Source organism: Xenopus tropicalis, chromosome 6 (genome assembly GCF_000004195.4).
Source record: "Xenopus tropicalis strain Nigerian chromosome 6, UCB_Xtro_10.0, whole genome shotgun sequence".
Lineage (NCBI taxonomy): Eukaryota > Metazoa > Chordata > Amphibia > Anura > Pipidae > Xenopus > Xenopus tropicalis.
The window spans coordinates 76,346,692-76,360,746 of NC_030682.2; the positions used below are offsets into that span (position 1 = coordinate 76,346,692).

The 14,055-nt window shown below is 37.3% G+C and overlaps 1 protein-coding gene across 3 annotated transcripts in view; it reads left to right on the plus strand.

Moving 5' to 3' along the window:
* The window catches only part of LOC100488102 (dynein heavy chain 5, axonemal), a 267,205-nt gene that overhangs the window by 121,368 nt on the left and 131,782 nt on the right, over positions 1-14,055 (plus strand). For all 3 annotated transcript variants that reach the window (XM_031903513.1, XM_031903511.1, XM_031903512.1), the window contains 3 exons: positions 4,066-4,253; positions 7,856-8,050; positions 12,933-13,067. In XM_031903513.1, coding sequence (XP_031759373.1) covers positions 4,066-4,253; positions 7,856-8,050; positions 12,933-13,067 — 518 coding nt within the window. The remainder of the gene's footprint in view (positions 1-4,065; positions 4,254-7,855; positions 8,051-12,932; positions 13,068-14,055) is intronic.

The window sequence follows — 14,055 nt, forward strand, 5'->3', positions numbered from 1 at the left end:
ATGCAGTATATACAGGTGAGGGATGATATATTTTCAATTGTGTGAACAAAACCTTCTTTGGTTCTCCTAGGACCCAGACCTGTTTTTGAAGTGTACATGTTTTTTTAATGTAGATAAGATGAGCATAATGTTGATAGGTTCAATACCCTAAAGTACCATATCTATGCATATGATTGTTGAGTGCACTAGAACTTGCCCACTTTATCCAGAGTGCCTTACATACAATTAGGTGTTGTACTTCTGCACAATTAGCAATCATGTAACCTTTCCATGTTACCTGGCACTAAAGCACACCTTCACTTTCACAATAATGTACTAACCAAGAAACTCAGAAATGTTAACTATGTGAACACTACTGTAGAGAAAGACAGGAAGAAGATTTGATTTTTTTCTAACTTATTTTGCTAAACAAAGTTAGGGATATATTCTTCCTCCTGGTCCACAGCCAGAAGGTAGAATACACTGGAGAATTCTTGCTAAGGCCTCTGGCACACCGGGAAATTAGTCGCCCGCGACAAAACTCCATGTTCGCGGGTGACTAATCTCCCCGAGTTGCCATGACCCGCCATCCCACCGGCGAACATGTAAGTCGCTGGCGGGATGGCACACGCGGCGGCGCGATTTCCTGAAATCGCGTCGCTGCGTGTGCCATCCCACCGGCGCGAACGAATTCGCGCGAACATCGGGTGTTCGCGAACGCGTATGTTTGCGAACTTTCAGCGTATGTTCGCAGTTTGGGTTCACGCAGCGTTTTCCGCCGCATTTTCTATCGTCGCAAAAGTATTGTACAATACGCCGCACAAGTCACACATGGCGTTTTTCCGCAAATCCCGTTTTCATGGTGTTTAGCGCGACATAGCAAAAAAGCCGTGTATTTTCGCTAGAATAGCTTGCGTTTTTTGCGCAACGCTGTGCCAACAAAGTATTTTTTGCCCTTGATCCCCCTCCTGCATGCCACTGTCCAGGTCGTGGCACCCTTTAAACAACTTTAAAATTATTTTTCTGGCCAGAAATGACTTTTCTAGGTTTTAAAGTTCGCCTTCCCATTGAAGTCTATGGGGTTCGCAAAGTTCGCGAATATTCGCGGGTTTTGGCGTAAGTTTGCGAACTTTTTTTTTTAGGTTCGCTACATCCCTACAGGAGACGGGAGAGAGGAGGTAATATTCTATAATATTATTCTCATTTTGGGTCTGCTCAACCATATAAAATATGTTTCCTCTAAACACAACAAAGTTTTTATCTTTGTCAATAAACATTATTGAACTCAGGCCACTGCCAGCGGAAGCAAGTGCTTCAGAAAAGAAATCCTGGTAATGTAGTCTATCCTCCACAGAAATATCTGTGCAAGGGGCAGGTAGCCAGCTTATCTCTTTAATTACCAAATGATAATAATTGAGTTAGGTAGCTAGGTTTTTGAATTATTTTGCTTCTTTTTTTAATTCTTTGCAGTTTTTAAATGGGAGTAACTGACCCCAGCAGCCAAAAGCTATTGCTCTGTGAGGCTACAGTTTTATAATTATTGTTACTTTTTATAACTTATTTTTTTCTATTCAGGTCCTCTACTATTTATATTCCCGTATCTTTTTCAAACCACTTCCTGGTTGCTAGGGTAATTTTAACTCTTAAATGTACTGTAGCTGCTTAAATTCCAAACTGCAGAGCAGCTGAACAAAAACTGAAATTTGAAAACCTACAGATAATGAAAAATGAAGACCAGTTTCAAATTGTCTCAGGATATTACTGTTTATGTCATACCAAAAGTTAGCTCAAAGGTGAACAAGAAAAGAAAAAGAAAAGCCAACTTCACTGTGGGTTGCCAGTTTGCCAGTGAGTTGCCAGTTTGTTATCCAAGGAAAACCTCGTAGATTGAGCTACAATGGTCCTTTAATGGCTAGAACTGCTTTTTACAGGAGGACCACCTGCCCAGGTTAAAAATAATTGGGCACTAACATATTGGCAACCCAGGTTAAAAGAAATTTGGCACTAACAAATTGGGCAGCCCCGAGTGAATTTGTTTTGGCAGTGTTTAAGATTTACATACTACATTGCTACATAAAAATGCAGCCAGTCTGTCATATGTAAATTAATTGTTAACTTTACTCCAGAAAACACATATCAGTAGCTGGCACACCTACTATGATAAAAGAACTAATCTTTATTATAACTTTGACTAAAAACACAGTGTTTTTAGTCAAAGTTATAATAAAGATTAGTTCTTTTATCATAGTAGGTGTGCCAGCTACTGATATGTGTTTTCTGGAGTAAAGTTAAGATTTGTATGTTTATTACACATTGAGCACCCTATACACAAAGTGGTAGTGCGAGGTCTTTCCTTTATTTTGTACATGTAAATTAATTGCTGACTAGTCACACATCAAGCAGAAATGTAATTAATTTAATTTAAATTGATGGATCTTGGTTTCCTAAAATATACACACATGCTATAATTCCTCTATGAAAAATGCATTGTGCATTATTACACTGAAATATACAAGGCCTTACATAAGGTAAGTTTTATGAGTTTTTTCTTTCAATAAAGTACAGAAGTTTAATATGAGACCCTGCTTTATAGAAGCATCAAATAATAAATCTAATATCACAATATACCTGTGTTTAGGGTCACTGTAATTCTTGAGAAAAAATACTTTGAAATGAAGGCAAATAGTACTGTTAAATAATTATGAATGTCTAATTCTTTGGTGACCTTTTTCTTTGTAAAATATGCATTAATTTCTTCAACCATATTTTGAAGTCATATGACTTATAGTACACAGGCTGAACCATTATTGTCCCAGTAGTAATGGGAAACATTTCCTATAAAAGCAACATTAGCTGCAACGTTATTAAGGAGTTAACAACCATCTGCAATCATTTCTAATTGGATGTAGTCTGAATCCTAATGCAAGAAAAATGTAGTGCTCCTGGAGAATGAAATACTAAAAGCTTAAGTGAAGCATTTCCTTTAGAACAGCAAAAAGATTCTGTTCAAGGTCATGTTGCAATAAAAATAATCCTCAAATAGATGCTTTTACTGAGATTCCCTTGGTTTGAATGCATTTTACTATCCCTGGTTTGCCATCTTAGTCATACAGTTTTTAAATGTTTTTTTGTTTAATAGATTTTAAAACAGATGCAAATTATACACAATCTCTGTTTTATGGAGTGATGTGCTGTGTTCCGTTAGCATCTTTACAGGTGATTTATTCACCACATTGGCTCTTCAAGGACTTTATTTTATAAAAAAATTGCACTGAATAGGTTTGAGATGCCTAACATATTGGTCTCTTCCACTTGGCATGCTACCAGTAACTTCATTATAAAATCTAAATACCCTATCTAGAGGGATGCACCAGGAATGCCTAGTACCCCCCATATTATTTCACAACAAAGGAGGAATCCGCACTCTGAGGTCTTATGGTGAAAGTAATGGTTTGTTTATTCGGTGGAGAGTATTCAAAAATTTTGACCTATGCTGAAAAATGCAATATCCTGTTTAAACCTACTCTGTACAGCAGATAGGCTTAGGTGTTTGTCCAATAATTAAAATAGAACAGTAAAAAACAAAGGTCCAAAGCTTTAGCGGACTTAACTTTGGACTTAACAGTGGATTTTAATAGTGAATCAGTGTTTGTCTGAACCTTCTTATAATATACTGTATACTCCACCTAAGCAGCCAGTAATCCAGTTCAGGTTATCACCCCGCATTAATTACTCTATGCGTTAATCATTAGATTGCTTCAGAAAAAACTATTTTGAATTGGCTTTGGGATATCTTTGAATGACTTTTGTATATCTTTGGTTTAATCTTTGCAATATATCAAGGTCTTTGTCTTTTATTAGCTGTCACCTCTTTGTCCCAATATGTTTATATATTAATCAGTTTTATAGTATTATGTCACATATAGATGGCCCCATAATCAACCTGGACTGCTTAGGTCTTTACTTTTAAAAAATGCAAAAATAATTATATATTAGCTGTGATCTAAAGTGTGCATGATAACTTGTGAGAGAATAGTACAAATCTGCATTAACTGCTAACTGTAGTCTTTGTTCTGTTTGGGACAGGTCTAGCACAATCTGGTGCATGGGGCTGCTTTGATGAGTTTAATCGTATTGAGCTGCCTGTTCTGTCAGTGGCTGCTCAGCAGATTTACATTGTACTGCAGTGCAAGAAGAGCAAGAAGTCACAATTTATATTCACAGACGGAGATGTTGTTGATATGGATAGAGAATTTGGTATATTTTTAACAATGGTAAGTTGCATAAATTTGCACTGAATTATAATAGTGTTACAATCAGATTGAGGTTGATGTGTAATTCCCAGCGTACAGCTGATCTACAAATAACAGCTTCATTAGGCTTAGGAGCATGTAACAATGTGAGATTCCCATTCACTTCATCTTGAATTTGGAAATAGAACTCCTGTATGATTAATATTAATAACTATTGCACAGGATACAGATATGATGCTCAGATGACTCAGATGTTTTTAAACATATGCTAAATATAGTAAAACAGAATACAAGTTCCTTAGAGTGCTGACATGCAGCATACCACCTTTTCGAGCTACACTTAACAACACCATAAGACATTGAAAGGGACAGTATACGCCCATTTTTATATGTGTACAATGAATAGGGCTTGTGCTAAACATGTCGCAAATAATCTATAGCTGTTGTTACTTCTTGATCTTAATAGGGCAAACTGAAACTACACCCTTGTTTGGTTCTAGATAGATTATTAAAAAAGGTTCATTATGGAAAGGGCATATCATATCTCTGGTAATCTAATTACCTTCCTCACAAACAAAAAACAAAAAAACATATTAGATCAGGAGTCAGTTTTAAATTGAAATAAAATATTTACTGTAGTAATAGCAAGGATTAAAGTGTATAAAAGTAATAACAATATAATGTACTGTTGCCTTTCACTGCTGCAGCTGGTGTGTTTTCCTTTAGAAAGACTACTATAGTTTATATAAACAAAGGCTCTGTGTAGCCATAGGAGCAGCCATTCAAAGGAGAAAAGGCACAGGTTACTTAGCAGATAAGTATATAGTTTATCTGCTATGTAACCTGTGCCTTCTCTCTTTTTTTCCAGCTTAAATGACTGCACCCTTGCTAAACAGCAGCTTATATATATATATATATATATATATATATATATATATATATATATATATATATATACATATATATATAGAAGTTGAACATGAAGAAGCCGCTCTCACAGGTCTTATGTACCTAAGATACATAAGACCTGTGAGAGCGGCTTCTTCATGTTCAACTGTTTTCTGTTTTGATGACTGCACCCAGGCAATTTTAGTGATTTATACGTGAGTGCCTGTGGTTCCTAACTTCTATCTACATATATATATATATATATATATATATAAAAAACTATAGTAGCATTTTTGTAGAAAGCACACTAGTTTTACCAGTATAAGGCAACAATACATTATATTTTAATTACTTAAAATTTGTTGGTGTTACTTTTGCTTTAAGAGTGCAGTATTAATGTTACACTATGGGACAGCATTTGCAAGACCTCTCTGACAGTCAGATGCACAACCTAAGGCTAATGTCCCATGGAGCGAGTTAGTCGCCCACTACAGTGGGCAACTAACCACTCCGAAATGCCTTTCCAAAGGCAACAATAGGAGTCACCAGTGGAAAGGCTTACACATTGCTTCAGCTTTACGAATTCACACAAAGTTGCCTGCAGGACTCCTATTGTTGCTGGTGGAAAGGCATTTCGGAGTGGTTAGTCGCCCAAAGTAGCAGAGATATATTGCAGACGACTGACTCACTCAATGGGACATTAGCCTTAGGTTGTGCATCTGACTGACAGTGGAAAGACCTACACCTCGCCTCCCTTTGGCCTGAGTAGTAAGATAAGTAACAATATCAGTACAACTGTAGCCACACAGAGCAAACGTTTTTTGCCTGCTGAGGTCAGTGACCTCCATTTGAAAGCTGGAAAGAGTCAGAAGAAAAAAGGCAAATAATTCATAAACTATAAATAATAAAGTCCAACTTAAAAGTTATTTAGAACTGACCATTCTATAGCATATAAAAGTTAATTTAAAGGTGAACTACCCCTTTAAGCAGTAAGTGATTTGTGCATGACTGTGTGAGCTATTACACACAGCGCTACTTTCAGGAGAGAGTGTTTTTTTTACTGCATTGCTTACAATGTAAAATTTGTGACAATTACAGGATAAAAGCAATAGAAGCCACATTCTTACTCTCTGGTGGGTATATATATGTACATATACAATTTGTATGTTGTACATTACCATCAAGTTTGAAATGTAACTGTAGCAGCTTTGTTAGTATTGATATCCAGCTGGTATAGAAATGATTTTTTCTGCAATAAACTCAGCACTGCTATTGTTACAAAAAAAATTTCAAAGCAGCATGCTAAAAATGCACTCAACAAAGGCAAATTCCCTGTGGTTACAACATCAGTCACAATGTAGCAATCAACAGCAGGTTCTAGCAGGGCAATCTAAATAATCTATATTTCACAGACCAAACTAGCCTCTCAAGGCCAGTTCCCAGGACACATTTTTTAAATTATTTAAAAGCATAGAGTGTGTCAAATAAATGCTGCATAGTGATTCAATTAAATTATGATGCAGTTATTGGTGAATACCACACACTCATTCATTGCTGCCAGAAGAACAAATTTCCATTGAGGGTTTGCATAGCCACAAATGTTTAAACATTGATAAAAACCTGCTACCAACTTCACAATGACACATTTAAATTGCATGGCAATAGAAATATTAACTGTAAGCCTAGAGGAAGGAACCAAAAGAAAACATTAAAATATTTTGCTCATGGTGTTACAGACAGAAGCAACATGAGAACCCCCCACTAGGTGAAATATCTTCTTAACATTAATATGATCAATCTATCATTATTTAGTGGTTTTGATTTTTGGATTTGTTCATGAATATAAAAAATCGATTTGGTTGTTTTAAAACACATTAGTTATAAGTTATGTAATTTAGTTTGAAGGAAACATGTTTGTTGTTCAGTTAGAATCAATATTGATAGTGATGGAACAGGAAAAGGTATAGAAACACTGCCCATGGCCTATTATAGCTCAGATCATTTATGGGGGAGGTCTAAGATATAGCTGCACTGAAGACTGTGACCAAAGATAAATCAGAAGTTTGACTTAAATCTGTTGAATTGTCCTGTTGATTCAATAGGTTTATTTGATGGATTTGATCAGAATTCCTTTGTAGATAGAAAATAACTACCTGGTTTGGGGGCACTAAGAACAACATCCAAGGGGCTGGTGAGAACATCCTGCTTATGAGCCACTGGTTGGGGATCACTGAGCTAGGATCACTTTATATTCTTTCAGGATACCTAGTTATTCTATATTTGCTTATTTTTTGAGCCAGGCAATTTATTGATAGATCAATAAATTAGATTGATCACTTTGGAAATTGAAAATCTTGGACCCTCACCCCAGAGAACAGTAACAAACAATAATTAATTTTGATTTGGTCAAGATCCCCCAAATGACTGTTTTTTTCCTTGATTATGTAGTTGATATGGATTGTTATTGATCAGTATGAACTGCTGAGTTTTCCCAGGGGAAAGAACATCCAAGATTCATATTGCTCTGTTCAGTCATTGTTAATATTAATCAAATATACAGGGCACAAACTGTTATGATCAATTTAATTAAAATCATTATTTAACATTGTCCATGGCTGTTGAGAATTCATTAACTCAGACTCCCCCCCCCACCAAAAAAAAAGTTTTTTCCCTGTACTTTTAATCATTGTTGCTAAAACTATTTGAATTCTTCTTCAATCTGATATGTTTTACAGAATCCAGGTTATGCAGGGCGACAAGAACTCCCTGAAAATCTGAAGGTTCAGTTTCGGACAGTGGCCATGATGGTTCCAGACCGTGCTATAATAATGAGGGTGAAGCTTGCAAGTGCTGGCTTCCGGGATAACCAAATCCTAAGCCGCAAATTTTACACTCTCTACAAACTGTGTGAGGAACAATTATCGAAGCAGGTAAGAAGGCAGAGTAATACTAACTTACATTTAATATTTATAAAATATGCATGCTGGGGAAGTTCCAGTACCTACCTGCAGCTAAATTAGGTATACCTTTGTTACTTAAAACAAGTATGACAGAGATAATAAGTGTTACATGTGCAGTTCAATGCATTGTTTTCTCGTAGAATTCCAGCGTAATTGTGTCCGTGGTTGATCAATGCAAAATTTTGCCTTTTAATGGGGTTCTCCCTGTAAAAAAATGGATCATATGGGCAAGCATTATATTAAGCCCATCAATTGCAAATGATTTTGCAGCAGTTTATAGCTGTGTATGTGGGATAGCATAGAGCCCCTGTGCACAGCATCTTGCAGCTCATGCATCAATGGTACATTTTAATGTGAAAAATGCATATATTTTTGTGCATACAACTCCCTCTTATAGTGGCTGATATATAATATGTTTGTTATTCTCCGATATGTTTGACTTCAGCTTATTCTTGACTTTAATGAGGAAATTTAAACTGCTGCCACTCTTACAGCTTTGAGGCTACACTCACCAAACTTAAATCACATAGTCATGGGGTCAGCCTGAATGAAAATATGATATTTGTTGGATGCTCAAAAGTGGGCTGAGCCACCATCAGCCAATCAAATTTCAGCTATTAAATTTTATTGATTTGATGCCAGGGTTCCTAGACTTTGCAGTCAGTCACTGAGTGACTACGTATTCAAGGTTAGAAAAAGTGGGCGGAGCCAACAACAGCCAATCACATTTCTTTCATTGTTTTCAGTGGGGAAATTTTAACTGCTGTCTTTCTCACAATTTTAATGTCAGTGTCCACAAACTTTGCACAGTTTGTCACTGGGTGACTACGTTCCAAGTTCAGAAAAGTAGGTGGAGCCAACAACACCTAAAGACTTTCATTGGTTTAAATTTAAACTGCTGCCATTCTTTAAATATGAATACTATGGTCCCCAAACTTTGCAGAGTTAGTCACCAGGTAACTGCGGTTCAGGGTTAGGAAAAGTACCCACTACCAACAGCCAATCAGATTTTACATATTGACTTTCAATGGGGAAATTCAACCTGCTGCCATTCTCACAGTACTCTTCACAGTTGGTCACCAGGGGACTGCAGTTTTCAGATTTCACCTATTTAATGTTTTTGTCTAGGTTAGTCACTGGTTGGCAGTAATTCAAGGTTTGAAAAAAGTAGGTGGAGCCACCAAAAGCCACTTATTAAATTTAATTGGTTTATATTTAAATTGGTGCCATTATTAAAGTATCAATTCCAGGGTTGTTAAACTTTGCAAAGTTAGCCACTGGGTATTTGTGGTTCAAAGTTAAAAAAGTGGGTGGAGTCACCAACAGCCAATCACATTTCACCTATTGACTTTCAATGGTGAAATGTAAAATGCTGTCAGTCCCACAATTTTTACGCTTTAGTCCCCAAACTTTGCAGAGTTGGTCACTGGGGGCTGCAGTTCAAAAATGGGATAAGTGGGTTGGGCCACTAACAGCCAATCAGATTTCATCCATTGATTTTCTGTCAGGAGCAGCCACAGGTGGGTGGCTGGCAGGTACAGCCACAGGTGGGTGGCTGGCAGGTAGGAGCCTATATGCTGTGTAATATGGATAAAATGGGTACTGTTGTAGATAGGCAGAAGGCATATTGAGATGCAGAGACATTTATTATAAGGATTCAGCAAGAAATACAAGTCCATAAAACAGGCCAGTGGTCAGAGGCAGGCGGCAAAACAATACAAGTCCATTAAGCAGGCAGAGGGTCAAGACTGGCAGCAGGCAAGGAGGGTCCGAATAACAGGCAGTGGTCAGGGGCAGGCTGAAGACAGAGAGCAGTCAAATAAACAGGCTGAGGTCAAATACCGGGAGATCCAACAGAAGTCAGGGACAGGAGACGAGGAACGGGGTGGAGCGAACGGAACCAGGCAGGAGTCAGGCAGGTACGGTCACAGGAACACGGGCAGGTACGGGTGCAGGAACCAGGTAGGAGTCAGGCAGGTACGGACACAGGATCACAAAAAGGGCTTAATGAACAAGCAACCAGGGGTTGCTTCTAACTGGCTTATAAAGCCTGATAATTGTCCAATTACAACTACCTGGGCTTACTAAGGGAGGAGGAGGCGACGAGTCTGAACAATGGAGCAAAGAGGGGTGAATATAATGTTTAGGGCTGGATGCCCAAGGTCTCAAGTGGCTCAGTGGGGTAATGCAGAACCTGCCTAATATAGAGTCCAGAGTTCAAGTACAGGCAGGTCCTGACATTTTCATTGGTTTCAATTTAAAATGCTGTCATTCTTACACTGTTAATGCCAGGGTTCCCAAATTTTGCACAGTTTATCACTCGGTGACTTCAACTCAAGGTGAGAAAAAGTGGCCACACCCACCAATCACGATTCACCTATTGACCTATTTTTAAATTTAAACTGCTGTGATTTTTTAACTATTAATCCAATGGTCCTTAAACTTTGAAGAGTTAGTCACTGGGTAACTGCAGTTCCAAGTTAGAAAAAGTGGGCAGAGTCACCAACTGCCAATCAGATGTCACTCATTCACTTTCAGTAGGGAAATTTAAATTGCTGCCATTCAGACACTATTAAAATCAGGGTCCTCAAACTTTGTACAGTGGTTTTTACTATATAACTGTGGTCCAAGGTTAGAAAAACTGGGTGGAACCAACAACAGTCAATCAGATTTTATTCAGTGACTTCATGTTTTTCAAACCAACATGACAACATAAAGTTTCTTCTCAAACTTCCCTTTCTAGTTTATATGAGATAATATACATAGGCGGAGGATGAATATTTGGTTTGGGGAGGCTAAAGATGGGCCATACATAGACTGACCTAAAGCTAATGTGAGACTTAGTGGATTCGCTGCTGGTGTAAAAAATTAACCTCCCAACTACCTCTTGCCATTCCCACTGACTTACAAGGATTCTGTACAAAAGTGCAGGGAGGGAGTGCTTTTTTTTACCCTAAAATGCTTAGGATGTAAAAGTATTCATACGTGCACTTCTGTGAGGGGATCTGCAAACATTTGTGTTTGTGATCAGTTAGCTTAAAGGGGTAGTTTGCCTTTGAATTCACTTTTATTTTTAATGGTTTTTCAGTTATTTAGCTTTTTGTTCAGCAGCTCTCCATTTGGTAATTTAGCAGCTATCTGGTTGCTAGGGTCTTATTTACCCTAGCAACCAGGTAGTGGTTTAGACAAGAGATGGGAATATGAATAGTTAAGGGGTCTACATGGAAAAATAAGTAATAAAATATGATGATAATAATAAAATTGTAGCCTCGCAGAGCAATAATTTTTGGCCCCCATTTGAAATCTGGAAAGAGGCAGAAGAGAAAGGCAAATTATTCAAGAACTATAAAAAAAAATTAATTAGGAAGACCAGTTGCAAAGTTGCTAGGAATAGGCCATTTTATAACATACTAAAAGTTAACTTAAAAGTTTTATAGCAAGAAAGGCAGTGGGTACTGACACCCCAAGCACATATATACAGTGAGAGGCAGTCTGTATTTACAAAACCAGCACATTATATACAGTGAGATGCCGTCTGTATTTACAAAACCAGCACATTATATACAGTGAGAAGCAGTGTTTATTTACAAAACTAGCACATTATATGCAGTGAGAAGCAGTGGGTACTGATGGCAGATATTCAGGCCCTGGCACTATAACACTGGCATGGATACACAACATTGGCCCCACTGTAACTAACTAGAAATGAACAAAACAATGACAAAAAAAAAAATGGTAAGTGCAAAAAACAACAACAACAAATATATAACAGCACAATGAGCCTTTTCAGGGGGAAAGAGTTAACTTACCCTCCATCTGTAAGGGTAGGGGATAGATTATATATTATTATAGATGTCAGGTTAGGCAAAAAACAATTTAATGTCAGCTAGGGATTCAGCCTTTAGAACTGTATAGCACCTGTGGGAGTAGGATGAAAACTGCAGCAAAAGTTGAGAGTTGGTTCTCAGGTAAAGTTACAGCCTGCAGATTCTTCTTTTCAGTCTTCATTTCTGCACTGCCTTCAGTTTGTAATATCTCCCGAGCCCTGACTGCATCTGTGCTTTGATTGGTCAATTTTACTGTCTGTCAAAAGATGTCCAGGACAGTGCAGAAACGGAGTGAGGTTTTTTTTTTTTTGTTTTGTGTTTTTTTTTAATGTGCCAAGCAGGTTTGGGGAGGCTTAGCCTCCCCTAGCCTTATTGAAAATCCGCCTATGATAGTATATGCTGTTTGGTTTGGCTGCTTAAGTATTGCAGCATCAATATTTTGCTAATTACTGTACTCCTAAGGGGCTGATTTATTTGCTTTGGCTGTTTCTTTCCTCAGTCAATATTTTTTAAAAACAAATCATGAAAAATAAAAATATTGTTACCTAAAACCTACTGAGATGCAGGTTTAAGAAACTGTGAAAAAATTATCACAATCACAAAAAAAACACAAACGCAAAAGTAAAAAAATCAACCCCCTAGTATTTTGTCATGTTTAAATACATGACTGCAGTTTATTCCTCACACTTGTGATTTGCCTGTAAATTTCCATTCTTAAAATATACTTTATCTCAGCTTTCAGCTTGTGCTCTTTGAAGATTTTACTTGTTAGCCTGCCACTAAAATCTAATTCTTCACCTACTTATGGATATAACAGGGATGAAAGTTAGAACGCATTGCTGTGACAAGCAGAAATCTAAATTACTGTAAAATGTTTTTGTGTGTTGTCACAAGATAACAATGATATATATGATGATGTTTTCAGAGCATTTTTTTACATTTTAAGATAAAATAAAAGACTTGTGGCAAGTTTGCAAGAATATAACTGGATTACTGATTCATCTACTGTATTTTCCTTTCTTTAGGTTCACTATGACTTTGGGTTGAGGAATATTCTATCAGTACTCAGAACTCTTGGGGCTGTAAAAAGATCCAATCCTGATGAACCAGAGAAAACAGTTGTAATGCGAGTTCTCCGTGACATGAACCTTTCTAAATTGGTATGGTACATCTACATATGTGTATGTATGTATGTATTTATATAAAGAACAGTTTACAGACTGGCACGTCCTGTAAAAAATGTCATAACTTTATTGTGCTGACACTCCAAGGACTGGTATATATATATATATATATATGTGTGTGTGTTGTGTTTAATTTTTCCTACATACTTTCCTACAGACAGAGTTTTAATCTTGCCTGACCTGCATTCTTCTCACCCAGCATAGCCCTTCCAAATACCTTACAAAAAACAGAAATACTACTTGTGTAAAGGAGAAGGAAAGTCATTTTGGCATTGTACTGCCAATAGATTTGCCACATTAGTGCCACCTATAACAAAATATTTATTCTGCAGAATCCATTACAATACCCGAGTAAACAGTTTTAGAAGCTTTCTCTGCTTAAAATAGCAGCTGCCATTTTAAGTAGCTTCCTTCCTGCTCCAACTCTAGCCATTATAGCTGAGATCACACATTCATAAGGGAGGGGGGAGGGAGTTCTTAGAACTCTGGTGGGAGCAGTAGAGGGGAGGGGGAGCAGGAGAGAGGAGAGAACTGTGCAGACTCTGGCCCCAGGAAATAAGGATGTTTATGGGAGAGGAAGTCAGACACTGGAACATCATGTTTACAAAAATAGAGACAAGTGGCTGTATTTACATAGACCTTTCTGATAAAGCTTACTAAGGAGTATATTTATCATGCTGTGTAAAAAGTAGAGTGAAACATTATCGGTGATGTTGCTCAAAGCAGCCAATCAGATGCTTTGCTTTGGTTTTCTGACTGTTGAAATCTAATTGCTGATTGGTTGCCCTTGGCAACATCACCAGTAATGCTTCACTCCACTTTTTACACAGCATGATAAATATACCCCTTAGTTTTTTACCTTTCCTTCTACTTTAACATAGATATGGCTGCAGCAAAGAAATCTAGTAAGTAAATTAAACCCTTTGTACAATCATAGTTCAGAAGTAACACTTAAGGGTAGCTG